The 24,219-nt window shown below is 40.8% G+C and overlaps 1 protein-coding gene across 1 annotated transcript; it reads right to left on the reverse strand.

Moving 5' to 3' along the window:
• Positions 1-3,549: 3,549 nt before the first annotated feature.
• Positions 3,550-23,108, reverse strand: abcc12 (ATP-binding cassette, sub-family C (CFTR/MRP), member 12). The gene is made up of 31 exons (XM_076028424.1): positions 22,999-23,108; positions 19,816-19,872; positions 18,994-19,109; positions 18,775-18,921; positions 18,522-18,669; positions 17,627-17,863; positions 17,377-17,550; positions 17,114-17,261; positions 16,692-16,840; positions 16,369-16,476; positions 15,492-15,710; positions 15,340-15,411; positions 13,723-13,847; positions 13,019-13,091; positions 12,215-12,418; positions 11,696-11,830; positions 11,326-11,422; positions 10,016-10,072; positions 9,578-9,670; positions 9,265-9,371; positions 8,582-8,746; positions 8,256-8,482; positions 7,998-8,135; positions 7,619-7,799; positions 7,423-7,512; positions 7,037-7,226; positions 6,461-6,620; positions 6,277-6,355; positions 4,174-4,287; positions 3,773-3,937; positions 3,550-3,694 (listed from the first exon to the last, which is right to left on the reverse strand). Exons 2-31 carry the CDS (start codon positions 19,864-19,866, stop codon positions 3,602-3,604), a joined length of 4,062 nt encoding a protein of 1,353 aa, XP_075884539.1. The 5' UTR covers positions 19,867-19,872; positions 22,999-23,108; the 3' UTR covers positions 3,550-3,601.
• Between the last annotated feature and the right edge of the window lie 1,111 nt (positions 23,109-24,219).

The following is a 24,219-nucleotide window of genomic DNA, read 5'->3' on the forward strand; positions in this document are numbered from 1 at the left end:
TGCACAAGTCCACTTCTGCGTTCCTCTCCTCACATGCCAATCAATACAAACAAGTCTTTAAGAAACATTTCCATTATTCACACGTGATATCAGTCCTCCCACAGCTGTACAGCCGGCTCATACACATTTGCTTTATCTGAATTGTGACTTTAATACTCCGATAGAAATAACCAGGTCCCAACGTTTTCAGAGTAGGCTCTGTTGCCTGAGGCTACACTGTAATGTGTGCATGAAAGTATAGCCTGTCACTTCAGATTTGAGAACGGCCTTAGTGTGCCTTTGACTGAGAGGGAACAGCAGCAATGGGAGGTGATGGGGATTTCAGCTCATAAAAATCACACGTGAATACCAATGGTCATCCAATAGATATGAATACAGAAAGCTATCATCGTGTAAACACAACAGCAACACTAAGTGGGTTTTATACCTTAAAATGGTAATTTCACAATAAATTTGATGATGAACGGTAGAGCCAAAGGCTCCACTGACTAGGTGCAGGTTTCATGGCTGGTCTAGTGGGCACAGGCTTGGGAGACTGTGCTGGACAAGGAAAAAAACAAAAACAAAAACAAAAAAATCTTTATCAACCCTCTACTACCATTTTAAAGGGCAAAAAGACGTCGGGCCAGATCCACAAAGAATGGAGCGTAGCGGTAAATTGCGGCCATAATCTCCGCCACTTTTGCGTCGTATCCATAAAGGTTTTTTGCACTAATGAAATGCTTTCAGGGACCTCGCACTAAGGTGCCTGAGACTGTTTACCGTTCAGTTTGGCTGTCAAACAATAAAGCAGAATTTAACTTTAAATCTTAAACTATAACGAACAAAATGCAGGTACACTTTAAAAACCTTTTGCATGATACCAGCAGTTCAGTTTTATTTATTTATTTATTTACTTACTTACTTACTTACTTACTTACTTACTTACTTACTTACTTACTTACTTACTTACACCGCGCTACTTAAGACAGGTCGGACGGCCAAAAGAGTTTTGTTTCGCTGTTTTCTTTAAATACAGGTGAAACTACCTGGGTTGTCGCGCGTTCTTGCAAGCAATCCTCGCGTGAACCGGACGAGCCGTGCAAGGAAACGCGTCTGGTGGAACAGGGGACATCCATGGATGTATGAGAACACAGGAGATCCAGCACATTGTATATTATGATGAAAATCAACCGGATCCACCGTGTTCTCAGACCAGTTACTTCCTGCCTGAACGATGCTACCTGCTGCGTTTGACGCGGTCACGACGCCTGAAAGTTCACATCAGGCGTGGCGCGGGCGCGTTTCAGAAGCGTGAAACCGCGCCGCTCTGGTGAAATACGAGACCGTTTAATTTTTTTTGTCACGCTTCAGCCACCGCGTCAAGTGCAGCAGGTAGAATCGTTCAGGCAGGAAGTCAATGGCTGGAAAACACGGTGGATCCGGTTGATTTTCATCATAATATGCAACGTGCTGGATTTTGTTTCATATAGATTTTACTGTGAAACGTCAACCTGACGCATCAGTTTCAAAACTGTTCAGTTCGGCTGTCGAATAATAAAGCAGACTTCACCTTAAATCTGAAACTGTGATGAACAAAATGCATCTATACTTTAAATACCTGTATTTTGTATGATACCAGAACTTTGGTCTATTATTATTTTTCTTTTTCATACACAGCGATGCTTGAGACACAGTTGGGACGGGCAAAGGAGTTTTGTTTCGCTGTTGTTTTCTTTGAATACACGCGAAACTACCTGGATAAAATGGGTTTTACTTGCTGGAAAGTGTTGAATGTTTAGTCACAATGTTTTTGAGGAAAGAGCAACATTACCCTCTAGTGGACAAAGTGAAGAACAGCGTCTTCACTTTGTCTTCACTTTGTGCTTAAAGCAGCCCGAGGTAATTTGCGCTTGCTACGAATTAAACGTTCAACACTATTATCACTTCGTCTTTCATCGAGGTTACTTATTGGGTTCCATTCCGTCATTTTACAATCTTATGTATTTGTAATAGTAGTATGTAAGACCGCCTCTAAATAAACGTGTGACGTTGCCGTTAAGTGGTTCGTTACGCAGTGCAGTTACAGCCGGCAAAACCCCCCTCTCGCTGCCGAGGCGGCACCACTCCTATTATTCGTTTATCTACCGCTTTACTGAGTTTGGAATCATCATTTTATGGTCGAAAAGTTACCTAGAGCTGCTTTAAAGTCTTGCTGTTCGGTACAAATTCTTAAAAAGCAGAGCAATTGGGATTTAATTAAGCCATCACGTGTGGCTAGGATGATGACTTGTTTTAAAGAAAAGGGCATGAGTATTGGTTCCTTTGAAGAAGACTTTAATATGCATGCGTTTGTGTAAAAATCTGGTCCCTTGCAGTATATAAGTGTCCAAAAATCAACTGAGTTTTCATTCATTGTGGCTTCGAGTCTAATAGATAGATTGTGATTTTGAACCACCCCTGCTTTATGCAAAGAAAAATCCAAGTAATACACAGTCCAATCCAATATATACCAATAAATACCAATCCACAAATAAAAATGAAAAAAAGTACATGCAATATAAACGAGACGATAAATCACATCAATAGAGAAACTGCATTAAAGAAAAATAATCACATTACAGAACCCCTCCCCCACCCACCCAACCCAACCCAACCAGACCTGTTGTCAATTGTGGTTTGTGTGAACTTTGCCTCAACATTAAAATAGTTGTTTTCGCTCTGTCAGCATCTACTTGATGAAAGTTCAAAGCTGAAACATTTTCACTATGTCACTCTGGCTCTCTATGGACTTCTGTGTACAGAGTTCTTCCTGTTTTGTTTTGTTGTTGTTTTTTGTTTTTTATCTTAGTCAGCTCAATCTCTGTACCTGCTGAATACTGTGTGTCTGTGTGCCCAAGATTTTTTGAATTTCCTTCTTTTTTGCAGTGATAAGAAGAAGACGGGAGAGATACTGAGAATAGCAGAGTTCACAGTGTAAACAATTATTCTAAAATCCACACAATACATAGATTTAAATACAGAAGTCTGACTGTTTGTATGTTTATTGACACAATAAAATGCATTTAAATTTGAAAAGTAGTAGTTTACAAATGACACATTAAAAAAACAGATTAAATAACAGAAAAAAATAAAATCCATAAATAGTTCAAATAAGTTGGAGACTCAGCAGAAGAGTCACGATAAGGAGCTGAGGTCTAATATTAATATGAACAGGAAACAATTCATAAGTTAAAAAGTATTAAAGTGTTTATTGAGTATGACTTGGTGGTGCATTTGGTTTCCTCACAGGAAGAAGGTCACAGGTTTGATCTGTGGCCTCCGTGTCTTTCTATGTAGTGTTTGCATGTTTTTCCTGTGTAAATGATTGTGAACCTTCGCCCAAAGACAGCTGGGAGACGCTCCTCTATCACCCACTACCCTGACTGCGGCAGAAGTGGGTGTAGAAAACAAATGAATGAATGTTTCTCCTAAATAAAAAACATAATATAAAATACAGACGTTAAATATTCAAATTTGGTTACAGCATAACAAAATATTAGTAAATTATTTCAAATTCCGTCTGAAATGAAGTGAAGTGCAGTAACTATTCTTGATTTATCGTGTGTTGCGGCTCAGGTGTTCAGGAGTTGACGCTGTTTGCGGAGGTTAGGAGTGAATAGAAAAGAGAGTCTGGCTTTGCCTTCAGCGCCTCTGGGGAGTCCAGCTCAGCCACCTGTGGGACGGAACACTCCATGTAAAACGAGCTCTGTTGACTGCATTCATTGCCTGTCTCTTTGAACTGTGCCCTTACCTTTCCATTATCCATGACAAGAATACGATCCGTGTTCATCACAGTGTTGATGCGGTGGGCGATGGTGAGCATCGTGCAGTCCTGGAAGGACTCTTTGATGGTGGTCTGGATGAGCGTGTCCGTCTCTGCATCAATGGACGCCGTTGCCTCATCCAAAAGAATGATCTGTCGTTCCACAGCAGACTCACTAGTTATTCATTGCCACTCATATTAGTTTGAAATTCAATGGAAAACGTGCAGAACCTTTCGAGGGAAGAAAGGAATTGACCAAGACAACTACGACAAGTGATGCTTGACTGAAATAACCAACATTTTCAGATGGATAAGTGTACTAAAACTGCAGATACAATGCACAGAGTTTATCGATACAAGCCACTCGAGCTGCCTTTAAAGCCACACACCTTAGAATTGCGGAGTATCGCCCGAGCCATGCAGATGAGTTGTCTTTCACCAACAGAGAAGTTCTCGCCGTTCTCTTGCACAGGTGCCTCTAGCTTTCCTTCCAGCCGAGAGATCTTTTCAAAACATTGATAAGGTCAGATTAGAAAAACAGCAACAATCAAATGGATTCGTAGTGCTAATTTAAATAATTACATTTGTCAACAGTAATTCGAGTTAGTTGCTACAGAGACTTAAGGGTGAATTCCAATTCCTCCCTTAACCCTCAATCTCAACCTTCAATCTCAAAAATGCGCGCTCCCGCGAGGTGCAAATGCTGTCCCGATTCTAAGAACGTCAAGTTGAGGGAGGAGTTTAAGGGCTGTATCGCCCTCAATATTGAGATTCTCCGGCACCACCCTTGGCAGTAAGGGCTACCCAGAAGGCATTGCGTATTTTCGCCAAGACATCTTCGAAAAAGATGGCGATGTAAAAGCGAGCTACAAATGGAAGTATTTTCTTATTCAATAAAGATATAAATATTACGAGACCATTTTATTGTTTTAGGGCCAATTCCAATTCCTCCCTTAACTCCTCAATCTCGACCCTTGCCCTTAACCCTCAATCTTGGCCCTCAAAAATAAGTGTAAGGGCTTAGAAATGGGACACCCCTTAAGTGCAGTTACGTCTTCAGACTGCGGGGGGCGGCCTTACGCCAAAGCTACGTCCAGTCGGGCAAGAAGACGACAACGACGAAGAAGAAGGAGAAAAAAAGAAAAAGACGGCGAAAAAGGAAGAAGTCCTCCGTCGCTACACAACGAGGTACACAAGTAACATGAAGCCGGGACCGCCAGTCCGGCTGACAAACCTCGCAACAACGATGTCAATAAAATGGTTTCATAATATTTATATCTTTATTGACTAAGAAAATACTTCCATTTGTAGCTCGCTTTTACATCGCGATCTTTTTTGAAGATGTCTTGGCGAAAATACGCATTGCCTTCTGGGTAGCCCTTACTGCCGAGGGTGGTGCCGGAGAATCTCAATATTGAGGGCGATACAGCCCTTAAACTCGTCCCTCAACTTGACGTTCTTAGAATCGGGACAGCACTTGCACCTCGCGGGAGCGCGCATTTTAGAGATTGAGGGTTAAGGGAGGAATTGGAATTCACCCTAGTTTAAGATTTTTTTTTATTGATTATTGACATCGTTGTTGTGTAACTTTTTTTTTTTTTTTTTTTTTTTTTTTTACTTTACGATGTTTGTCAGCCGGACCAGCTTCACGTTACTTGTGCACATCGTTGTGTAGCGACGGAGGACTTCTTCTTCTTCTTCTTCTTCTTCTTCTTCTTCTTCTTCGTCGCCGTCGTCTTCTTTACAGACTTGGACGTAGCTTTGGCGTAAGGCCGCCCCCCACAGTCTGAAGACGTAACTGCACTTAAGGGGTGTCCCATTTCTAAGCCCTTACACTTATTTTTGAGGGCCAAGATTGAGGGTTAAGGGCGACGGTTGAGATTGAGGAGTTAAGGGACTAATTGGAATTGGCCCTTTGCCACCTGGAGAATTGTAACCTCTGTCACCCTTGACCCATTCTCCTGTAAACCATTCCAAATCAATTAATACCACTGTTGGAAGACATCCCACAAAAAAAAACGACAAAGTAAGCAAAGCCAGGAGAATCATCCACCTGGTGATGTCGGTAACAGATAAACTGGTAAAATTAATTCATTTATCCTAGTAAAATCCCAGTCACATTAAAATTGGAACATGTAACATGTTTGAGGGCTAAACAGCAATTTGGTACGTTTTAAATATCAGAATACGTTTCAGAAATTCAAATAGTTATTATGTGTAATAATCCATTTGAATATGGTTTTTGGTTTTGTACAATGTGATCTCAACATTTTAACCCCACTCAACTGTTATGCCATCATCACTGCAATCTTTATCAATGGCAGGTTACTGTAAATATATGAGGCTTTATTGACGCAGCAGTAATCGATCCTGTCCTGGGGCCTCTCTGTGTGGAGTGTGTATGTTCTCTCTTGTCTTGACCAGTTGTCAAGAATCTCAATTGTTTCCGTGAATTTGACAAAATTCTTGGAAGATTACAACCGTCATCATACCGAGTCCTTAATGTAGGTTTTCTTCAGTGCCTCCCAGATCTCCTCGTCAGTGTAGTTACCAAAAGGGTCCAGGTTGTACCTGCATACAATATTATTTCAATGATTTTTTTTTTTTTTCTTGTAAGAGTGAAACAGCGTGTGTACGCATTACTCTGCTGAGGACTTTGGATGTATTTGTGACTACCTGACGGTGCCAATAAACAAGACTGGATCCTGAGGGATGATGGACAATTTGCTGCGTAGATCCTGGAGACCAATGGCCTTGATGTCTACTCCGTCTATCATGATGGTGCCTGCTGCTGGCTCCACCAGCCTGAACAGAGCCACACCTAAAGAAGACTTCCCTACAAAAAGACAGCATTTTGAATATGAAAAAATGATTTTTTTAAATGTATTTTTTTCTATTTTATTGCAAAAAATTTTCACACAAAAATATTGCATGAGAAAGTGTGTCCCAACGTTTGACTGATAGCATGTCAGGGCATTTTGATGATCATAAACCACACATATATACATATATATACATATATATATTTATATATATATATATATATATATATATATATATATATATACATATATATATATATATGTATATATATACATATATATATATATATATATATACATATATATATATATATATATATATATACATATATATATGTATATATATATATATATATGTATATATATTAGGGATTTCAATTTTCAAGCATTTTAACTTCTCCAGAGGTCTGAATTTACTCATCGTTCTCACCAGATCCTGTCCTTCCCACAATCCCTAGCTTCTCTCCAGCTTTGATGACAAAACTGAGGCCATTAAGGACTATGGGTGTGTTCTCCCTGTACTTCATCTTATAGTCCTTGAAGGTAATAGCTCCTTTCTGTGGCCAGCCCTGTGGCATTTCCACATCCTTCGTATGTCTGGATGCCTCCGAGTCGCAAGTCTGTCCAAAACAGAAACAACAAAATAAAATACCCACATTGAAAGCCCCAAATTTGAAGCAGTAGCACCAGTCATATCCTGTGGATACAGAAACCTGACCCTTCTTGCCCACCTGGATAATTATATTCTCATGCAATTAACCTGTTGTATACAAGAAAGTGTTTAATACAAAGCAGCACAGAGCTCTTTGACCTTACTTTGGTGTATTCAAGCTGTCGTTCCACGGAGTTAAATCTTGCCTCGACTTCCGTCGCTGTTCGCACGACAAACTGCAGCATGCCCGTCAGCTGCAAGCCCACCCCCACAACAAAATAATGTCAGATTGCGCGTTAAAGCTGCTTTCAGTGTGTCTCCACAAAGACACAATATAACTTAGCCACTGCTCAGATTTACCTGTATAGTGTAGGACAGGGCGAGGCCTTTCGATCCTGGGTCAATGTTACTCAGCACCGCAAACAGCGCCACCAGCAGGGTCATTGTTGCAGCCATGAAGTCAAGCCAGAAGGACAGCCAGCGTGTTCCAGCGTTAAAGAGGAAATAGTGGTTGGAGTTGATGTCATTTAATGACTTGAACCTGGATTGTGAGAGAGACCAGAGGCCGGAGTCAGTGAACGTAGCATCACACTGTAACAATGAGAGGTTCAGAGATGATTTTAAGTGCTAAGCTAGCACTTCTCGCGCTGTATGCAAAGTCCAGGGAAGACCAGCAGAGTCAAAGGAAAAGCAGGTTAAGGAGATAAGGTGATGAATGAGAAGAGGTCCAGTGTCTCACAGTTTGATGTTCGTGTCTCTGATGTTGTAGGCGTGAATAGTGCTCAGGCCCTGTAGCGTAGAGGTGGTGAGGGAGATGCAGGGCGAGCGACTGATGTTCTCCTTCCTTTTCAGCTGACGAATACTCCTCTGGAAAATACTGCAGAAGAATTGCATGCACACAGAATCAAATACACGAAGGCCTTTGTTCCACAGTGCCAATACAATCTTATAAAACAGTCACAGCTTGTATCATTGCAGCGTGCTTGTGCCAACTCACAAGAGAATGATGGCTAGCAAGAGTCCTATGGCAACCGCTGCTATCAGCAAGAAGGGGAAAACCACCGCGATGATGACCATGGTGAAGGTGACAATCAGTGAGAACTGCAGGAGCATGTGAAGGTGGAGGGGGAGCACCGAGTCCACTTCATCTTGATCTTTGGAGAAGCGGTTGAGAATGCGGCCAGATGGCGTCGTGTCAAAGAAACTCATGGAGCTTCCTATGATCTGCGGTGGTTTGCAAACACATTTGTCTCCAATTACAACCTATCGTCTGATGTCGTGATGGTGCGCAGTGAGCTTTCGGCGGCGGCAGCCTGACAGTACCGTCTTGAACATGGAGTTGTGGAGTTTGCAGGCAGCGTTCAAGGTAACAGAGGTGAAGAAGAAGACGTTGACGGCAGCCAGAACCACAGTGCCTAACATCAGTAGTCCATAGACCATCTGGTAAAAATGCAGGTTTTCGTTGTCCGTGATGTTACTGTTTGTAACCTTGAGTGGCAAAGAGAGAGATGTGGTGAAGTGGTACACGTGCATGGAAATCACAATAAAATGTGCCATGAATTATTAAAGAACAAGAAGAGGGGAAGAAAAGAAAAGAAAGAGAGAGGTTAAAGGTTAAAGGTTAACTCCTTTACTTGGGTAAAAGAGTTAACCTTTAAGTTCTGAAATGTCCCTAATCAAAAAGTAAAAAAATATTTTGACTTGACTCAAGTAACGTTTACTCAAGTACTTCAGGAAGCATAAAGTCCTCTGTAAAGTAAAGTAAAGTACAGTAAAGTAAAGTGATTTACTATTGTGATCCTGCCTGCTTTTTTCCCGGCCCCCCCAAGGTTGTTTAAGTCTGCTTATGTACTTTTTATTGCGCTTGTCCCTGTTTTCCTATTTGTCTAATACCATTGTGTATCTGCACTCAATTTCTAACTGAAGCCTTCTTTCACTACCCAAGAAAAAAAGAAAAAAAGAATTCACAATAAAACCAGGACAAATAATATGTTGGGAACTCTTACATTACCACTACCACTCTCTAGCCAGTAGCTGAGCCACCAGTTGCTACAGGCCGTGGAGCCAATCAACAGGACGATGATGAAGACGCAGATGGCGCAGAGGAAATAACCTAAAACAGCACAAAAAATGATCAGTACCGACAAGCAGTCAAAATGGGTCGGTGTAGCTGCCCTCGTAAACACGGTATCACAAGCCGGCCTATGTTTCAAAAGCACATTGGGACAGGGGGACATTTTGGCTTCTTCTCCCAACTTTATCGTGAAATTGTGGCAATGAATGTGGTATGAATGGATTAGGGTGTGCGTGTTCTCAGACCTCCAGCTGACTTGCAGTACTTGTGGTAAATTTTCCAGGAGACGGAGCCTTCTGTGGTGGACTCCCGGGTAACAAGCTCACTGCTCTCACCAGCTGATGGGGCAGAAGATGATGGTGTTGCCATTAAAGAAGTGGACATATCAACCATTGTGCTACACCAATGCAAATAATGCATTGTTGGCAACTTGAAATAAATGTTTGTTCGGCCCACAGTTTCAGGGTTTACACTGCTGTCTGTCACCACGAGTGGGAGACAAATGAAGAGCTTTGAATTTGAACTTTTTTTAAATTGTTTTATTGTAACTAATTCTAGTACTAATAATTAACTCACACTGCATTATATAAAACAATGATAATCTATTACATGGTGAGGTATGAAGCTACCAGTTGTGTTTTAAAAATTATAAAATGTCAAAATAAACAATTTTAAAGACTTACACTTCTGAGCAGCAGGGGCTCCATCGTCCGCATCCATCTCATCTGACATGTCAAACGCTGAGGAGAAGCAAAATGTTTGTGAAGGGGTTAATGTATAAATTGCAAATTATGTGAAGTATTGGTGTGTAGTCGTGGCTGGCTTGTGCCATCAAGCTTCATCCTCATCTTCAGTTTTAGCTTTTATCTTAATTCTAATTGGACTGTTTCCTGGTCCACAGTGTTCACTTTGCTTGAGAAATAAGAATAAGGTGATTAATAGGAAAGTACGACAGAAGATTTGGGCCACACGGAGAGAATTAAAGTCAAAATATTGATAATAAAGTGAGCCCGGAGTCTGAGGCAAGTGCTTTGACGGTTTTAGCCATTATATTGTGCGGCTGCAGGACTATAAAAACAATCAGGATCCCAAAGTGATTGCTGACTATTTGACCTCATCTCTCTCTCGCTAGGGGAGGATGGCCGGAGCGTCTGCGTTTACTGTCAGAGACACAGGAAATGGCCATGTTGAAAACATGATGGTCTTTTTGTGCAGGAACCACTTGGACTGTTTTGTGTAGGCCTCCATGCACTCAATGCAGTCACTCATGGCAATGCAGTACGGCCTCAGTTTGTCAAAAGCCATCCATGTGCCAGAGCCCACTGGGTCCTTTGTTTCGGTAATTCCTACGCACCACGTCTTCAGTGTCACTCAACTTGATCAGTGTCTTGCGATACAACGTAGCCTCACCGGATGGCACGCAGGTGTAACCATCAACACCCTTGTATTTGTCCATTGCCTGCGATTTTATTTTGCATGAAGGCGCCAAAGTGATGCAGCGTTAGCGCTGAGACTGATGATAGACTGGATGATAGTAAACAGTGGCAGCAAACTGAGGTGGCCGTGGGTGGACTAAAGCAACCCACAGTAAACAGGAAATATGCTGGCAAAAACAGAAGTACGACACAAGGCTTGTCTCTAATCGCGAAATTTCGACTTTAATCTCAAAATTTCAATTTTATTCAGGAAATTGAATCTGCACTGAAATCTGAAAATTTTGAGTTTATTCTCAACATTTCGACTTTATTCCCGAAATTGAAACTTCAATTTAAATCTCAAGATTTCGACTTTAATCTCAAAATTTCGACTTTAATCTCAAAATTTCGACTTTAATCTCAAAAATTTCAATTTTATTCACAGAATTGAATCTGCACTTAAATCTTAAAATTTCGACTTTATTCTCAACATTTCGACTTTAGCCTTGAAATTTTGAACTTATCTTTTGCAAGACAGACTAATGATTAATAATTTCTTTTCAACCTGGCTTCCCTACCTGGATTTGCTATGCCACTCTCTGCGCGATTCCTGTGAGAAACCTCTTCCATCTGGTCTGCGTCTTTTGGTGAGACTTCATTCTCATCTGTATTAGTCTGTAAATGACAAAACAACAGTGGGTCTGCCGACACAGTAATAAATGGAAGACTTGCTTTTACAGCAGAAAGCAGTATACCATGATCGATGAACCCATGTCACTGTAACAGACATGTTTGTTCTTATGGCAGAGGTTATGGGATGATTTCACCCTTCCCTTACTTTGTTTTTATTGTTTTTGGAGGTGGTAAAGCAATCAAAATCAAGATAAGACATGCTTAGAACAGTAGGGAAACAGTTTGTGTGAAAGGTGAAGATGGTTTTGTATTTACCTTGGCCTGTTCCATCTGGTAGTTCCGGAAAAGCTGAGCGTAGCGATCGTTGGCTTCCATTAAAGCCTTGTGACCCCCTGCTTCTCGTATCTCGCCGTCCTCGAGGACCAAAATATTATCGCAGTATTCTAGATACTGGGGAACACATAAGGAGTACCTTAGGCTTGGGAAAACATTTCACATCTTTTTAATTTAAAAGTGCGGTGGGCGATATTTCACAGTTGAGAGAGCACAGCTGAGCACAGCAAGTAAACTAAAACCAAGAGGCTTCATAGCCTCACCTACTCGTGCTCCTCTCATCTCCAACGCTCCACCCTCTCGCTAGTCTTGTGTGCAAATCAACAAACACCCTTGTGGTTAAAACAATGAATAAAATCACTAATTGCTCCGTTTAAAGAAATTACAAATTCAGATCACTGCTGTGTTATCCCGCTGCCTGCTAACCTTTTCGACACTACAATATAAACCTTTTGCATCAATAAAACTGAGTGATCTTATGCGTTATGTCCATACGCCTACCTGCAGTTGATGTGTGACAAAAATGATAGACTTCCCATGCAGCTCCTTCTTAATGCACTCTTCGAAAATGTGTTTCCCAACATGAGCGTCAACGGCAGAGAGTGGATCATCCAGGAGGAAGATGTCCCTGTTGGAGTAGACAGCTCGAGCCATGCTGATCCTCTGCTTCTGCCCTCCTGACAGGTTCAGCCCCCGCTCACCAATCTGACACGAGAACAGCACAAAGTTAGGCTAACTTCAAGATGCCATAACCTGTATTCACATACATCTGTTAAGTCTTAAGAACAACAATCTTAGGAAGATGCTAATTCAAATGGGCCCGGGCAAGATAAGAGAAAGCTACATGTGATTCTGGCATTCTCTGTTTATTGCAACATGTGGAAAGATCCTTAGAATGTTTTCAAAACGTGTTTTAGATAATGGATATTTAGAAAAGTGAGGCAAATCCACATGAAACTGCAGAGAATGTTTTTTTTTTTTTTGGAGAAAATGGAAAAACTGCGGGCAATCTGGACAACAGTGTTGAAATAATAAATATTGAAATCATGTTTTTCCCAACATGAAATTAAATATCACTCAGGAGCACCATACTCAAGGGATTGCATCTTAAATGATCCAAAGTAATTAGGGATACGGCAAAGTCGTTTCATTTAACGGTGACTATTTCCTTTAATGAACACCATGGGAAGTGGTGTTGCATAGTTCAATTCCTGAGGGGGTATTGAGGATAATACAGGCCCTGCTTATCTATACAATCTTCGCCAAGGCCATCACAACAGCGTCAGCACATCAGAGAAGTTTTACCTCAGTCTGATCCCCAGAAGGGAGGATTTCCAAGTCAGGTTTGAGACAGCAGACCTCCACCACTCTTTCATATCTAAGGCGAAAAACAATTATTTACCTAGAACACATGGGGCAGCTGAGAAAAAAAATATTCAAAACTTAACTACGGTGGCAACAATTTTCAAGTTCATCAATTTTATGAAAGATGTTATTTCTTTCTGTCCCAGCTTAATTTGCAGTTCATCATCAGTAATTGTAAATCTAATATTGACAAAGGCCTTGTTCCAACAAACACCAGCAAACACATTTTGTTGGGAAACTGCCCATGATCATAAAAGGACATGTGCAGTCAACGTGACAGTTATTTGTTTAATAAAGCAGCCCTGGTATGTGTCACAGACTATTTTAACTGTAACTACTCCGAGGCATGAATGCCTGCTTGATGATGTGACTGACAAATGCTGTACACAGGTCTCATGAACTATGTTCTTTTTTTTTTTGACAGCTGTTCCTGATAGAAACTAGATAAGAAGTAAAGATAAGAAGAGTGCTTTCACACACATGACATAACTTTAAAGGTTCCCTGTCATAACTTTAAAGGTTCCCTGTCTGCCGCCATAATGTCTGTCAAACAAGAACAGTGGTGACACAGAGTTTAATGACATTACAGCAGCTTTTAACTGCAGTCACTTCTCGTTTTGTTTATGGTTTAAGAGATAAATTACCTGGCCTCATCATACACCTCGCCCATTAGAATGTTCTCCCTGACAGTTCCATGGAATATCCAGGCCTGCTGGGAAACGTAGGCAAATGTCCCGTTAGCTGTGAGGGATCCCGACTGCAGGTGCATCTAAGACAAGAAGAGAGAAAAACACACATGGCATAAATAATGCAATGTTACGAAATTTTGAATCATTATTGTAATTCTGCATTCTTTGAGTGACATTTGAATTCAAGTTACTCTCAAAAAGACACCTTGACATTTATATTACGTAGAATTACATGATAGTTGAGTTAATTTACACAATTACTTCCTGGTGGACCACCAAAGTTGTGTTGTGTCATTTGCGCTGATTTGTTTGAAAGAAGTCAAGAAATTAAACGCGCTTCCCCTCCTAAACTGATTTTTCCTGACACTGTCTACAGTGCGCGTGGAAAGGGGGAGTATTGAGGATATTGCGGTGGAAGGAATACTTTGTAATCTACTGCAGGATGCCGAAGAGAGCATATGGTTTTCATCCTGGCCATGGAACAGTGGGCCAGCTCTTTACTCTCTTCAGGGTGCTACTAGAGGGCGCATGGGAGTTTGCCTAACCAGTCCACATGTGTTTTGTGGACCTAGTGAAGGGTTACAATTGCGTACGCCAAGGGACCCTGTGGGGGGTACTTAAGGAGAACAGAGTGAATGGCCCCCTCTTGGGGGGGCATGTGGTCCTTCTGGCTTCATTATTCACAGACCTGCAGCTCTTACTGGAGTGGTGCACAATGGAAGATGAAGCGATTAGCAATGTGGATTCGCACCTCCAAAACTGAGGCCGTGGTCCTCAGCCAGAAAAGGATGGCATGCTCATTACAGGCTGGGTGGGAAGTCCTATACCAGGTGGAGGAGTTCACGTATTTCGGAGTCTTATTCATTAGTGAAGGTCGAATAAAGAGAGAGATTGACAGATAGTTTGTAGCAGAGTTGACAGTAATGCGGGCGCCAAGCAAACCCGTCATGGCGAAGATGGAGCCGAGCCGCAAGCCGAAGCTCTCCATCTACTGGACAATCTACCTTCCGACTCTCACCTATGGTCAAGAGCTTTTAAAAGAATAAGGTCACCAATCCAAGCGGCCAAAATTAATTTCCTTCTCAGGATGGCCAAGGGTGACAAGTTTGGTCATCCGGGAAGAGCTTGGAGTGCAGCCGCTGCTCCTCTGCATCATGAAGAACCAGTTGAGGTGGATTTAGCATCTGGTTAGGATGCCTCCCTGGCGAGGAGTTTTAGACACACACTGAGAGAGGCTGACAGACTATGTCTCCCAGTTGGCCTAGGAACGCCTTGGGGTGCCCCCAGAAGAACTGGTGGAAGTGGCGAAGGAGAGGGCATTTTGGGTTTCCCTGTTAAGGATACTGCCCCCGCTGCACAGATCCAGAAAAGAAGTCAAGAATGAGGTACGAGGAATTTACACAACCGCTATTTGGGTGATTGGGGGTTCCTTGTTAGGAAATAATATGATTAAAACTAATGAGGGTGCAATATTTGTGTAGCAGACTGTAAGAAAACCAAAACTATTTTGAATTCCGCAGCAATAGTAAACAGTGAGTCAAAGACTCAGATCCTCAGAGAAGATAATCCTACCTGCTCCAAAATGCTGGAAATCAGTGACGTTTTTCCGCTCCCCACATTTCCACAGACACCCAGGAGTTTTCCCTTTATTACATAAAATACAATAAATGTTTGATTTGATATACAATTTGGTCACATTCAGCCATATTGACAGCAAGGCTTACCTTAGGCAGAGTGAGGGAGATATTCCTCAGTGTTGGCAAAGTTTCTGCTGTCTCACTCTTTGGGACCTCTTCCAGTTTGTTGTCACTCGACCCATGTACTAGGTCTGCTGAGCTCTCTGGTTGGGTCCAGGAAAGTGTTACATTCTTCATTACTATGGCCGAGTCACTGTCCTTATCCTGCTTCAGGTATGGATCCGGATTCTGGATCAGCATGATTTTCTGAAAAACCAACAAATTCAATTTTGTCCATGTATTAATCATTTTAAATGTAAGATGTTGTGATTATTCTGAACTTGTCGCATGTAGATTTTAACTGAAAATTAGAAATTATTGACAGAGGCGAATCAAATTAAAGTCAAGTGTGCAAGTGCAAGGTGAACCTTGTTCAAAAAGGTTGTTAAACAGTCATGAGTTGCCACTGCAATTAATGGCACTGCCTCTATCTAGCTCTATCCAGTGCATCCTCTTCTCTTACACCAACTGACTCCATATCTTCTTTCACTACATCCATAAATCTCCTCTCTGGTCTTCCTTTAGACCTCCTGCCAGCCAGGTTCCAACCTCAGCGTCCTTCTATCGATATATTCACTGTCCATGTCTAAACCATCTCAGTCTGGCCGTCGGACTTCATCTCCACAACATTTCAAATGCTCTGTCAACTGACGTTCCTGATCCTATCTCGTCGAGGAGATTATCAACATTTTAATCTTTGTTACCTCCAGCTCTGCCTCCTGTCTTTCCTCATTGCCACTGTGCCTAAACCATGAGACTAGAACATTTATTCTGAAGTGTTTGGCGGAATCATGGATAAACAATCGTACACTAAGTTCAAAGAATGAAACAGGAAAGTTTAACGAAGGATGATGATAAGGCTTACCCTCAGACGTTCCAATGACACTGCGGCATCAGCCAGATTCTTCACGGTTGGGGGCAATAGAGCAAGGCAGAATCTCATGGAATTGAAGATGGCAATAGTGGTGAAGGCCTAGTAGGCAAAGAGGTATAAAAAAAATAACAAAAAGATACATTTTAGTTAAAATAGGGGAAAATGCAAAAGACAAAAAAAAAAAAGTCAGTACGCGACCATTTTTTCCCCATCCTGCTATCCTAGAAGTATTTACCCAATTGCTGTCAGTCATTTTGGTTGTATTGTCTCTCAGTGGGGACTTGGAAACATGTCTGCACTGTTATGTCACTTACTTCTGTCGTATGGAGACTGTAGCCCAGGAGGGTGTGCACCAAGAAGGTGAGAACTGTGGCAACACCAGGGATGATACTGGTGAGGTTAAGGTTCATGTTCTGTATGTAGCTGACAACCCTCAGTTTCTTCACCTCTTTGCTCCTTAACCCTACAAGAGAGATAGAATGCTATGTGTGAATAGGCAAGAGGCACATGACAAAGACACTTCCTTGTGGGTGGGTTGGTGGCAGGCTGCAGCATGGTTTTCTAATCTCTCATGCCTATGCCAACTGTGGCTTTTTAATCATAAAAATCATAGCCTTTCAGCATTAGAAATAAATCCATGTAGGAATACTCCATTTCCATTCAGTTTAGTTGTACTTATAAGATTGGTTTCATTTTAAGTCAACAGGTACTTAGTTGACACTGCTCCGGACAATACCTGCAATCTTCTTCCCAAAGGAATCTTCCCAGGCATACATCTTGATAAGTTTGATACTGTTGAGAATCTCATTCGTCGTGCGAACACGACTGTCCGTCAACATCATTGCCTCCCATCTGAATTTGTTAATAAGCTTGGCTAGGACACCCTGAAAGAAGAAAGGTTTCCATTGCAAAGGGAATTTGTGGCCACTTCCGTGTATGCTATATATTCTAATAACTTTTAGAGTCTTCAAATATGTCAAAATATTGACGTGTGCAAACCTGTACTGGGATGAAGATGCAGTAGACGATGACCCCAGTGAGGGCTGTGTAACCCAGGATGAAGCAGGCATAGACAACGCATGCTATGAAGAGGACAGGCACGCATGCCAGAAAGCTCCCAAACAACACTGCATCAAACAGCTTGTAGCTGTCATTGGTCAGGACGTTAACCATCTGGACAGGAGACAGATGATAATTAGGTAATATACAGTACATGGCAACTGCATTCAAGCCCTCTGTAAAACTCTACCTCGCCCATTGAGATGCCGCTGTGCACCCGTAGAGAGATGACTTTCTCAAAGGCCATTCCTGAGAAGGCTCCTTTCAGTCTGACTGCAGTGCGCAGGTTGATGGCCCATAGCAGAGAGATGAAGAAGGCCTTAAAGAACTCTGATGCAAACAGAGCGACAGCCAGACCAGCACCATAGGTTACCGTAGATGACCCTGGGTCCTCAATGTATTCAAGGATCTTGTTGACAAGAATTGCCTAAAGTGGAAACACGCTGTTAGTAGGATCTCCACAAGACTAAATAGTATGTTAAAAATGATGCACACAGTCCCAGCAAAAATCATAATAATTTCCAGTGTTCACAATTCTTGCAAAAATCCTTAATCTGACAACACATTGTCTCACATAACAATAAGCTATTACTACTTTCAATATGGTATAATTCTTTTGAAAAAAATTACATGGCGACAGTTATATCCAGAGAAGTCAGCTAGAAGGTTGTGTGATGTCCTTTAGGGCATCGCGCAAGGACAAGCAGCTCTCACTAGAACTGTTCAAAGCCGAGTGTGAAGTGGCTGGGATGAGGATCGGCCCCTCCAAATTCTGACTCCTTCAAAGGATTCCATTTTTTGTTTTGCCCTGTGATTTCACACACGTTTGGTGTATTTGGACAAAGTATCAGTGTTGGATCGGTATTGCCAATACCAGACAGAATTTCACTTTGCATTGAATTGGAATGTGATGGATCAAACTTCACTCGTAGTGGGTTTGAAATTATATGGTGGAGCCATTTTGGTTTCGGATGCATCTCTTGCCACATTTGTGACACATATCAGAATACTGTATAAGACACAACAACAAACACAATTGCTGTCAAATTAAAAAAATAAAATAAAATAAAAAATGGATATATTACCGGGCCGGTAAACACTGCCACCATGGATAAAGCGCCAACAAGGGCGGAGAAAATCATCCTGGTTCTTTGAAAGCGAAGGATAACTCGCACCAGAGAGGCTTTCTCCAGGCCCACCTTTGCCACTTCCTCATCCCAGAGTCTGCGGAGCCTGCACAGCGCACATGTGGGTTGGGTTTATGGAAGGAAAATCTCAGGAGTGAACCTTTGCTTCCTTGAGCATATAACACAAATAAACAAAATGAAGAAAACTGACCTTTCAGATGTGCTTTGAGCTGCATCATGAGGAGAAAGTTGGAGGTCAGCATCATCGTGCTTGTTCCTAAATATGCGCCACATCATGGGCGTCATCCAGGCAAAGGTTGTAAAGGACAGGAAACTTGCGCTGTCCAGAGGATGGGAGCTGGAAAAGGAAAGTTTAGAATTTAGCACTCAAATATGAAAACGTAAATAGTATGGTGTGGACGGCACTAACTTTGATGAGGAGCATCTGAAGGGCTTAAGGTTCTGAAGGCTCTGGTGGTATCTTGTGAAGAAAGACGCTTTGGCTTTGTGACTTTTCTCCAGATCAGGGAGATGGCCATTTTTGTCCTGTAGAAACAAACAAACAAAATAAAATAGAATATAGAATAGAATAGATGTGCTTTACTGATCCCAAACTGGGAACCTACGCTGTAGCAGCACTAAAAAGAATACAAGAAAACTATACCTTTATTACAGTAATTACAAGAAACAGTTAAGTCAATCCATATACAACAATGAAAGATAAGTGACTAATATTAAGTAATACTAGTTATTATAAAATACAATTCTTTTAAAACAAACAAATACAAAGTGGTGGAGCAAAGCCTGCTGTTTTTTGGTTGTCCCTTTTAAAGCAGTGAAGGGAAGTTGTTTCCTGCTCTTTAAAAAAAGAAAAATACTCATGAGTCATAATGTACCTGTGTTAGCAGCGGCACAATGGCCATTTAAGCATTTCCAAGTCCATGTCAATGATATCACTGTATGCTTAACGCACGTCTCGGCTCATGAGGGATCATTTTAACTAAGACAAAAGTAACTTTACACCATAACAATGCTTGCGATGTAATAAAAGCATTCATCGTTCATCGTCTAAGCAGATTAAAGGAGATTCAAATAAATTTATTAAGTAACCGAAAAGAAAGGTGTCTTTTGCTCCACATTCAAGACAAGGGTTAATTATATTTCAAAGGGGGAACATTAAAAAGGGAAGATGCAAACATTCAGTGGCACACTTGAGGATACCAGGGAGAATAACTTGTTGTAGCCTACTCACTGTAGTCTCTCCGACTGCACTGTTCTTCTCAAGGGAATATTTGGACTTCATCACAGCCTGTGCAGTAAGGAGAAGGCAAATACAATTTCAATAACCATGTTACTGTCTGTAAAAGCAATGACAAAGCCAAATGTATCTTTTTCCCGCACCATTATCGTGTTCAGGGCTGTACTGCCACACAGATACATAGTAAATTCTTCAGAGAGTTTGAAAAAAATGGTAACGATTCCAAGCTGCCATATAGATTAGTCCAAAATCTCCACAATGAAATCCAGCACTGCGGGAATCATTGACAGAAAGTTTGCACGTGCAACATGGTTGATATCACCTGTAAACAATTGTGCACTCTGATCTACTAACATTGCACCATGGCTAGGGCACCTCTGGGTCCATTCTATCATAAATATGTAGAAGCTGTGAATGGGTGACTTAAGCACTGGCTCATAATGGTGCCCTAAAAAAGTGCAACGTCAGGTACAGTAAGTAAAAGGAGAACAAAAAACACATTTTACATTTTACACATTTTTCTCATATAAAATAATTTTTCATTGTCGACACTAATTTCCATTGTCAGGCCTGAATGTGAAAATGTCCCTCCTTCCCCCGCGGTTGTCCCATTGTTTTTCTCCTGTTGTTATTCCATATCATGACCACTTCTCTTAGAATAGATTCATTGTAACTTACCAGCACAAGATTTCTACAAGTTCTTACAGCTAAGAAATTATCTACAGAAACACCAGGAATGGGAGAACATCTGTAAGACACCATCTAAATTAGAGGAAGTGTTATGGTCATTTTCAGAGGAAAAGATAAGGAGGGGAGTGATATCAAAAATATATAAAGCACTACAACAGGAATCTAAGGATAACAACTTGGGTATCAAAGAAAAGTGGGAACTGGAAGCGAATATCATAATATCAGAAGAAGAGTGGGAGGAAACATTTAAGGAGGGACATAAAATAACTGACAGCCCAACCTGGAGGGAATTTGAGTGGAAAGTGAAAATGCGTTACTTCTACACCCCATTTATCAAAATACAGCAATACAACTAACTTATGCTGGAGAGAATGTGGCATAGTGGGTGATTACACCCATATATTCTGGGATTGCCCAAAGTTACATCTGGGAAAATGTTCAAAAGGAGGTCAAACAGATTTTTGGCATTAACTTACCATTGGAACCAAGAGTTTACATTTTGGGTATAATTCCTGACAGCATGACAGATAAGAACTCAAAGTATTTATTGAGAATCCTGCTACAGCTTCACGGTTGAAACCACAGCCTCCAAGCATAATGCAATGGAGAGACCTGGTTAAGAATGTGTTCATCGTGGAAAAGATCACAGCCAGACTACAGCGGAAAACACAATTGTTTGATAAGAGATGGTCATTACTAGTAAAGGCAAAGCCAGGACTCTTGTAACCTCAGATTCTTTTTGAATTTAATTTCATTTATTTTCATATTTTTTTCATTTATTTATTTTATTTAACTGTTACTATTATGGCCCCTGCGATGTCACCCTGCCTTCGCCCTAAGACAGCTGGGAGAGGCTCCAGCAGACCCCTGTGACCCTGAATAGGAATAAGTGGGTATAGAAGATGAATGAATGAATGAATGTTACTATTATTACTTTTTTCCTCTCTCTTCTTTAGCTTTAGTTATCTTTTTTTTTCTGTATCGCTGCTGTTTCCACTTATAGGTGTTTCAGATTTTGTATCATTGTGTTACTTGTACAAATATATTCTTTTGCATTTGAAAAGTATTCTGTTTGGCTGGAAATGTACAGAGACACAGTCAATAATTTGGAGAGGAAAGGACATTTGAATGACTTAATTTTTATTTAATATACATCTCCTTTCTGTATGTTCAAGTTTGTATGTTTCGATGTGTATGTGTATGTATTTGTCAAATAAAAAAATAAGTTCAAAAAAAGAATAGATTCATTGTAATTTGACTTTTGCCCTCTCGATGACCATCCCATATTCAGGTTCAACACTGTTTTCTCTTTCCTTCAAGCACCTCCAATTCCATTGTGTCCAATTTAGTTTTTGGGCTTTATTCTTAAATGTTTATAAATGCACCTTCAGTTGACAGGTGTCTTTCAATTTATGATATTAATGTAATCTAGTCCAAGTGGAAAGGGAACTGTCTCATAAAGATAATATCTGGCATAAGATGCTGTCTTTATTACTTCCCTTTAGAGCAATAAAAAAGCCTGAAATTATTTTGAAAAATTGTTCAAAGCCCAGTTTTAAGGGTTATGAACGCCACTGATCCACCAGGCCGTCTCTTCTCGACTGTATTTTTCCACACATTTTACCACCTCACATCTGAGTGACTGCTGATATTCAGTGTACAGTTCCTGGCTAAAGACGGATACTGTCCATGGTCTTGATTACTACATGAGGCCAAGCGTGACAGGCTCTAAAGCTTTAAATTGATGTCTGTATTTTCTGATGGTTCACTAAAGCTTTACTGTGCCATGCAGTCAGAACAAAAACACTGTCATCAGAAACTCTGCAGATGCTGATTGGTCCAGTTGATGCAATTGTTGGGTAAATCTAAATTAGCATTCGACCAGTGTTATCTAGAAAGCTAGTGTCCCCAATGTGTAAACATGTGATAGTGAATACCACTCAACATCATCAACATCTATTATGTAAGAAGCTATAACTCTTACTGGCCTGTCACTGTGACTCACATGTGTTGTGCACTGGCACACTGAACACTAAATATTGAGGGTTTTAATAGATTAATAGATATTACGAAAGCTTCTGGAAAATATTATCTAAGTTTGGTCATCTGACAAAATGTTTTAAGTGGTTGTGAAATATTAACTGACAACAGCCCTCTTTCTGTTTGTCTTTCTGTTTAAACTACCATAATTATTACCAGCTGGTGGAATTAGCATAACTGACTTGGAGATATTTTTATACGATCTTTGAAAATCAAGACTGATGTCAAAACTGACTAGCATAAGTCATAACAACACAACACGACGATTCAGTCAAACAGTCATTAATAGTGAGTGAATCCATCTAGAATCTGTCTACAAACTCATCTCAGCAGTTGAGAGGCAGTTCAGAGCAATCCAACAGTTGATTTTCCATTTGCACAACTATCTCCATAGAAAATACAAAAGTATACAAAAAATCTCCCTGGAGGAGACCAAAGGAACAGTACCTTTCTGTCGAGGACAAGGAAGACTCACTGCAGCTCATCAATCAAAGACGTCATGCTGACACTGTCGTCTCATTTATTCTGCTGTGACTGCGTTCAAAGGTTATCCTGTTCACATGTTAACAAGGTCCTTGGAGGGACGGCGCTATCTGATGGACCAATCATATTATGGCATCATCAGGCTCTTTAGACTCACCCGACCTCAACCAAAAAAAAAAATGTATTCATTTGACACAACTTCTTGAAATGTATTCATGCTAATAAAAGTGTAATGAACCAGAAAAGCAAAAAACGTTGAATAAAATATAAACGCCACATAGTATCATTGGCTGTGTGGTTAGAACACTGGTACACTTACAGCCCTAACATATAGAGGCAGATGAGTTATAAACATTCCAGAGAGACGATGCACTGCCCAGTAGTGCGGATCCAATCCCATCCAATTAGAATATAAAAACAAAAGTAGCATTAGCATTCCCCTTGCTGGACAGAGACAGTACTGTGCGTCAACAAAAGGCCAAAAGCTTTAATCAAAATGAGATAACATAAATTACAGTCACACACACAATGAATGGCAAACATTTTGTAAAACACATTGTATGTTATACTGTTCATAAAACATACACACATTTATGTGGCAGAGTATAACTTCCATTCTGACTATGTACAAACCTGTCGGGGGGGGCTGGGGGGGGTTCATTTTTACAACACAAGTTCCAGAAAAGGTAGTACTTCATTAAAATCATTGACATTATTATTTTGTACTTGCACAAACAAGCAAGTCTTTCTTAACATGACAAACACACAATTTCAAATGTCACACACACACACACACACACACACACACACAAACACACACATACAGTGAGAGGCCAGGGAAAGAACCCCTGTAGACACAGGGAGAAGCAAACACCACACAGAAATGCCCCAGTTTTATTATAAAATACAGACAGACATGACAGAACACAAGTCGTAAGAAATCATATTATTCAAAAACGTTCTACCACATCAACCGGAACTCTGCGTGCAGTGTAAAGGTAAAATGCACAAGTGAAAACTGCTGCATGATATATAATGACTGACAGATGAATAAATTCAGTGACACATCACAATAAACACACTGCTACTGCGAGCGGAGCAACTGGATTTGACCAAAAAGTGTTGGCAAATTCATAGAAACCAAAAACAATATTGACAATGCACTTGTATTGTTGACATTGTCCG

Source organism: Nelusetta ayraudi, unplaced genomic scaffold, assembly GCF_046127955.1.
Source record: "Nelusetta ayraudi isolate G7.1 ecotype Tasmania unplaced genomic scaffold, CSIRO-AGI_Nayr_v1 ptg000023l, whole genome shotgun sequence".
Taxonomy (NCBI): Eukaryota; Metazoa; Chordata; class Actinopteri; order Tetraodontiformes; family Monacanthidae; genus Nelusetta; species Nelusetta ayraudi.

Coding starts and splice junctions, on each gene's coding strand:
- abcc12 (XM_076028424.1), bottom strand. CDS start 19,866: ATGAAGTCCAAATATTCCCTTGAGAAGAACAGTGCAGTCGGAGAGACT. Junction 11,831..12,214: donor TTGTCACACATCAACTGCAG/GTAGGCGTATGG, acceptor TGTGTTCCCCAG/TATCTAGAATACTGCGATAA. Junction 8,483..8,581: donor ACAACTCCATGTTCAAGACG/GTACTGTCAGGC, acceptor AAACCACCGCAG/ATCATAGGAAGCTCCATGAG.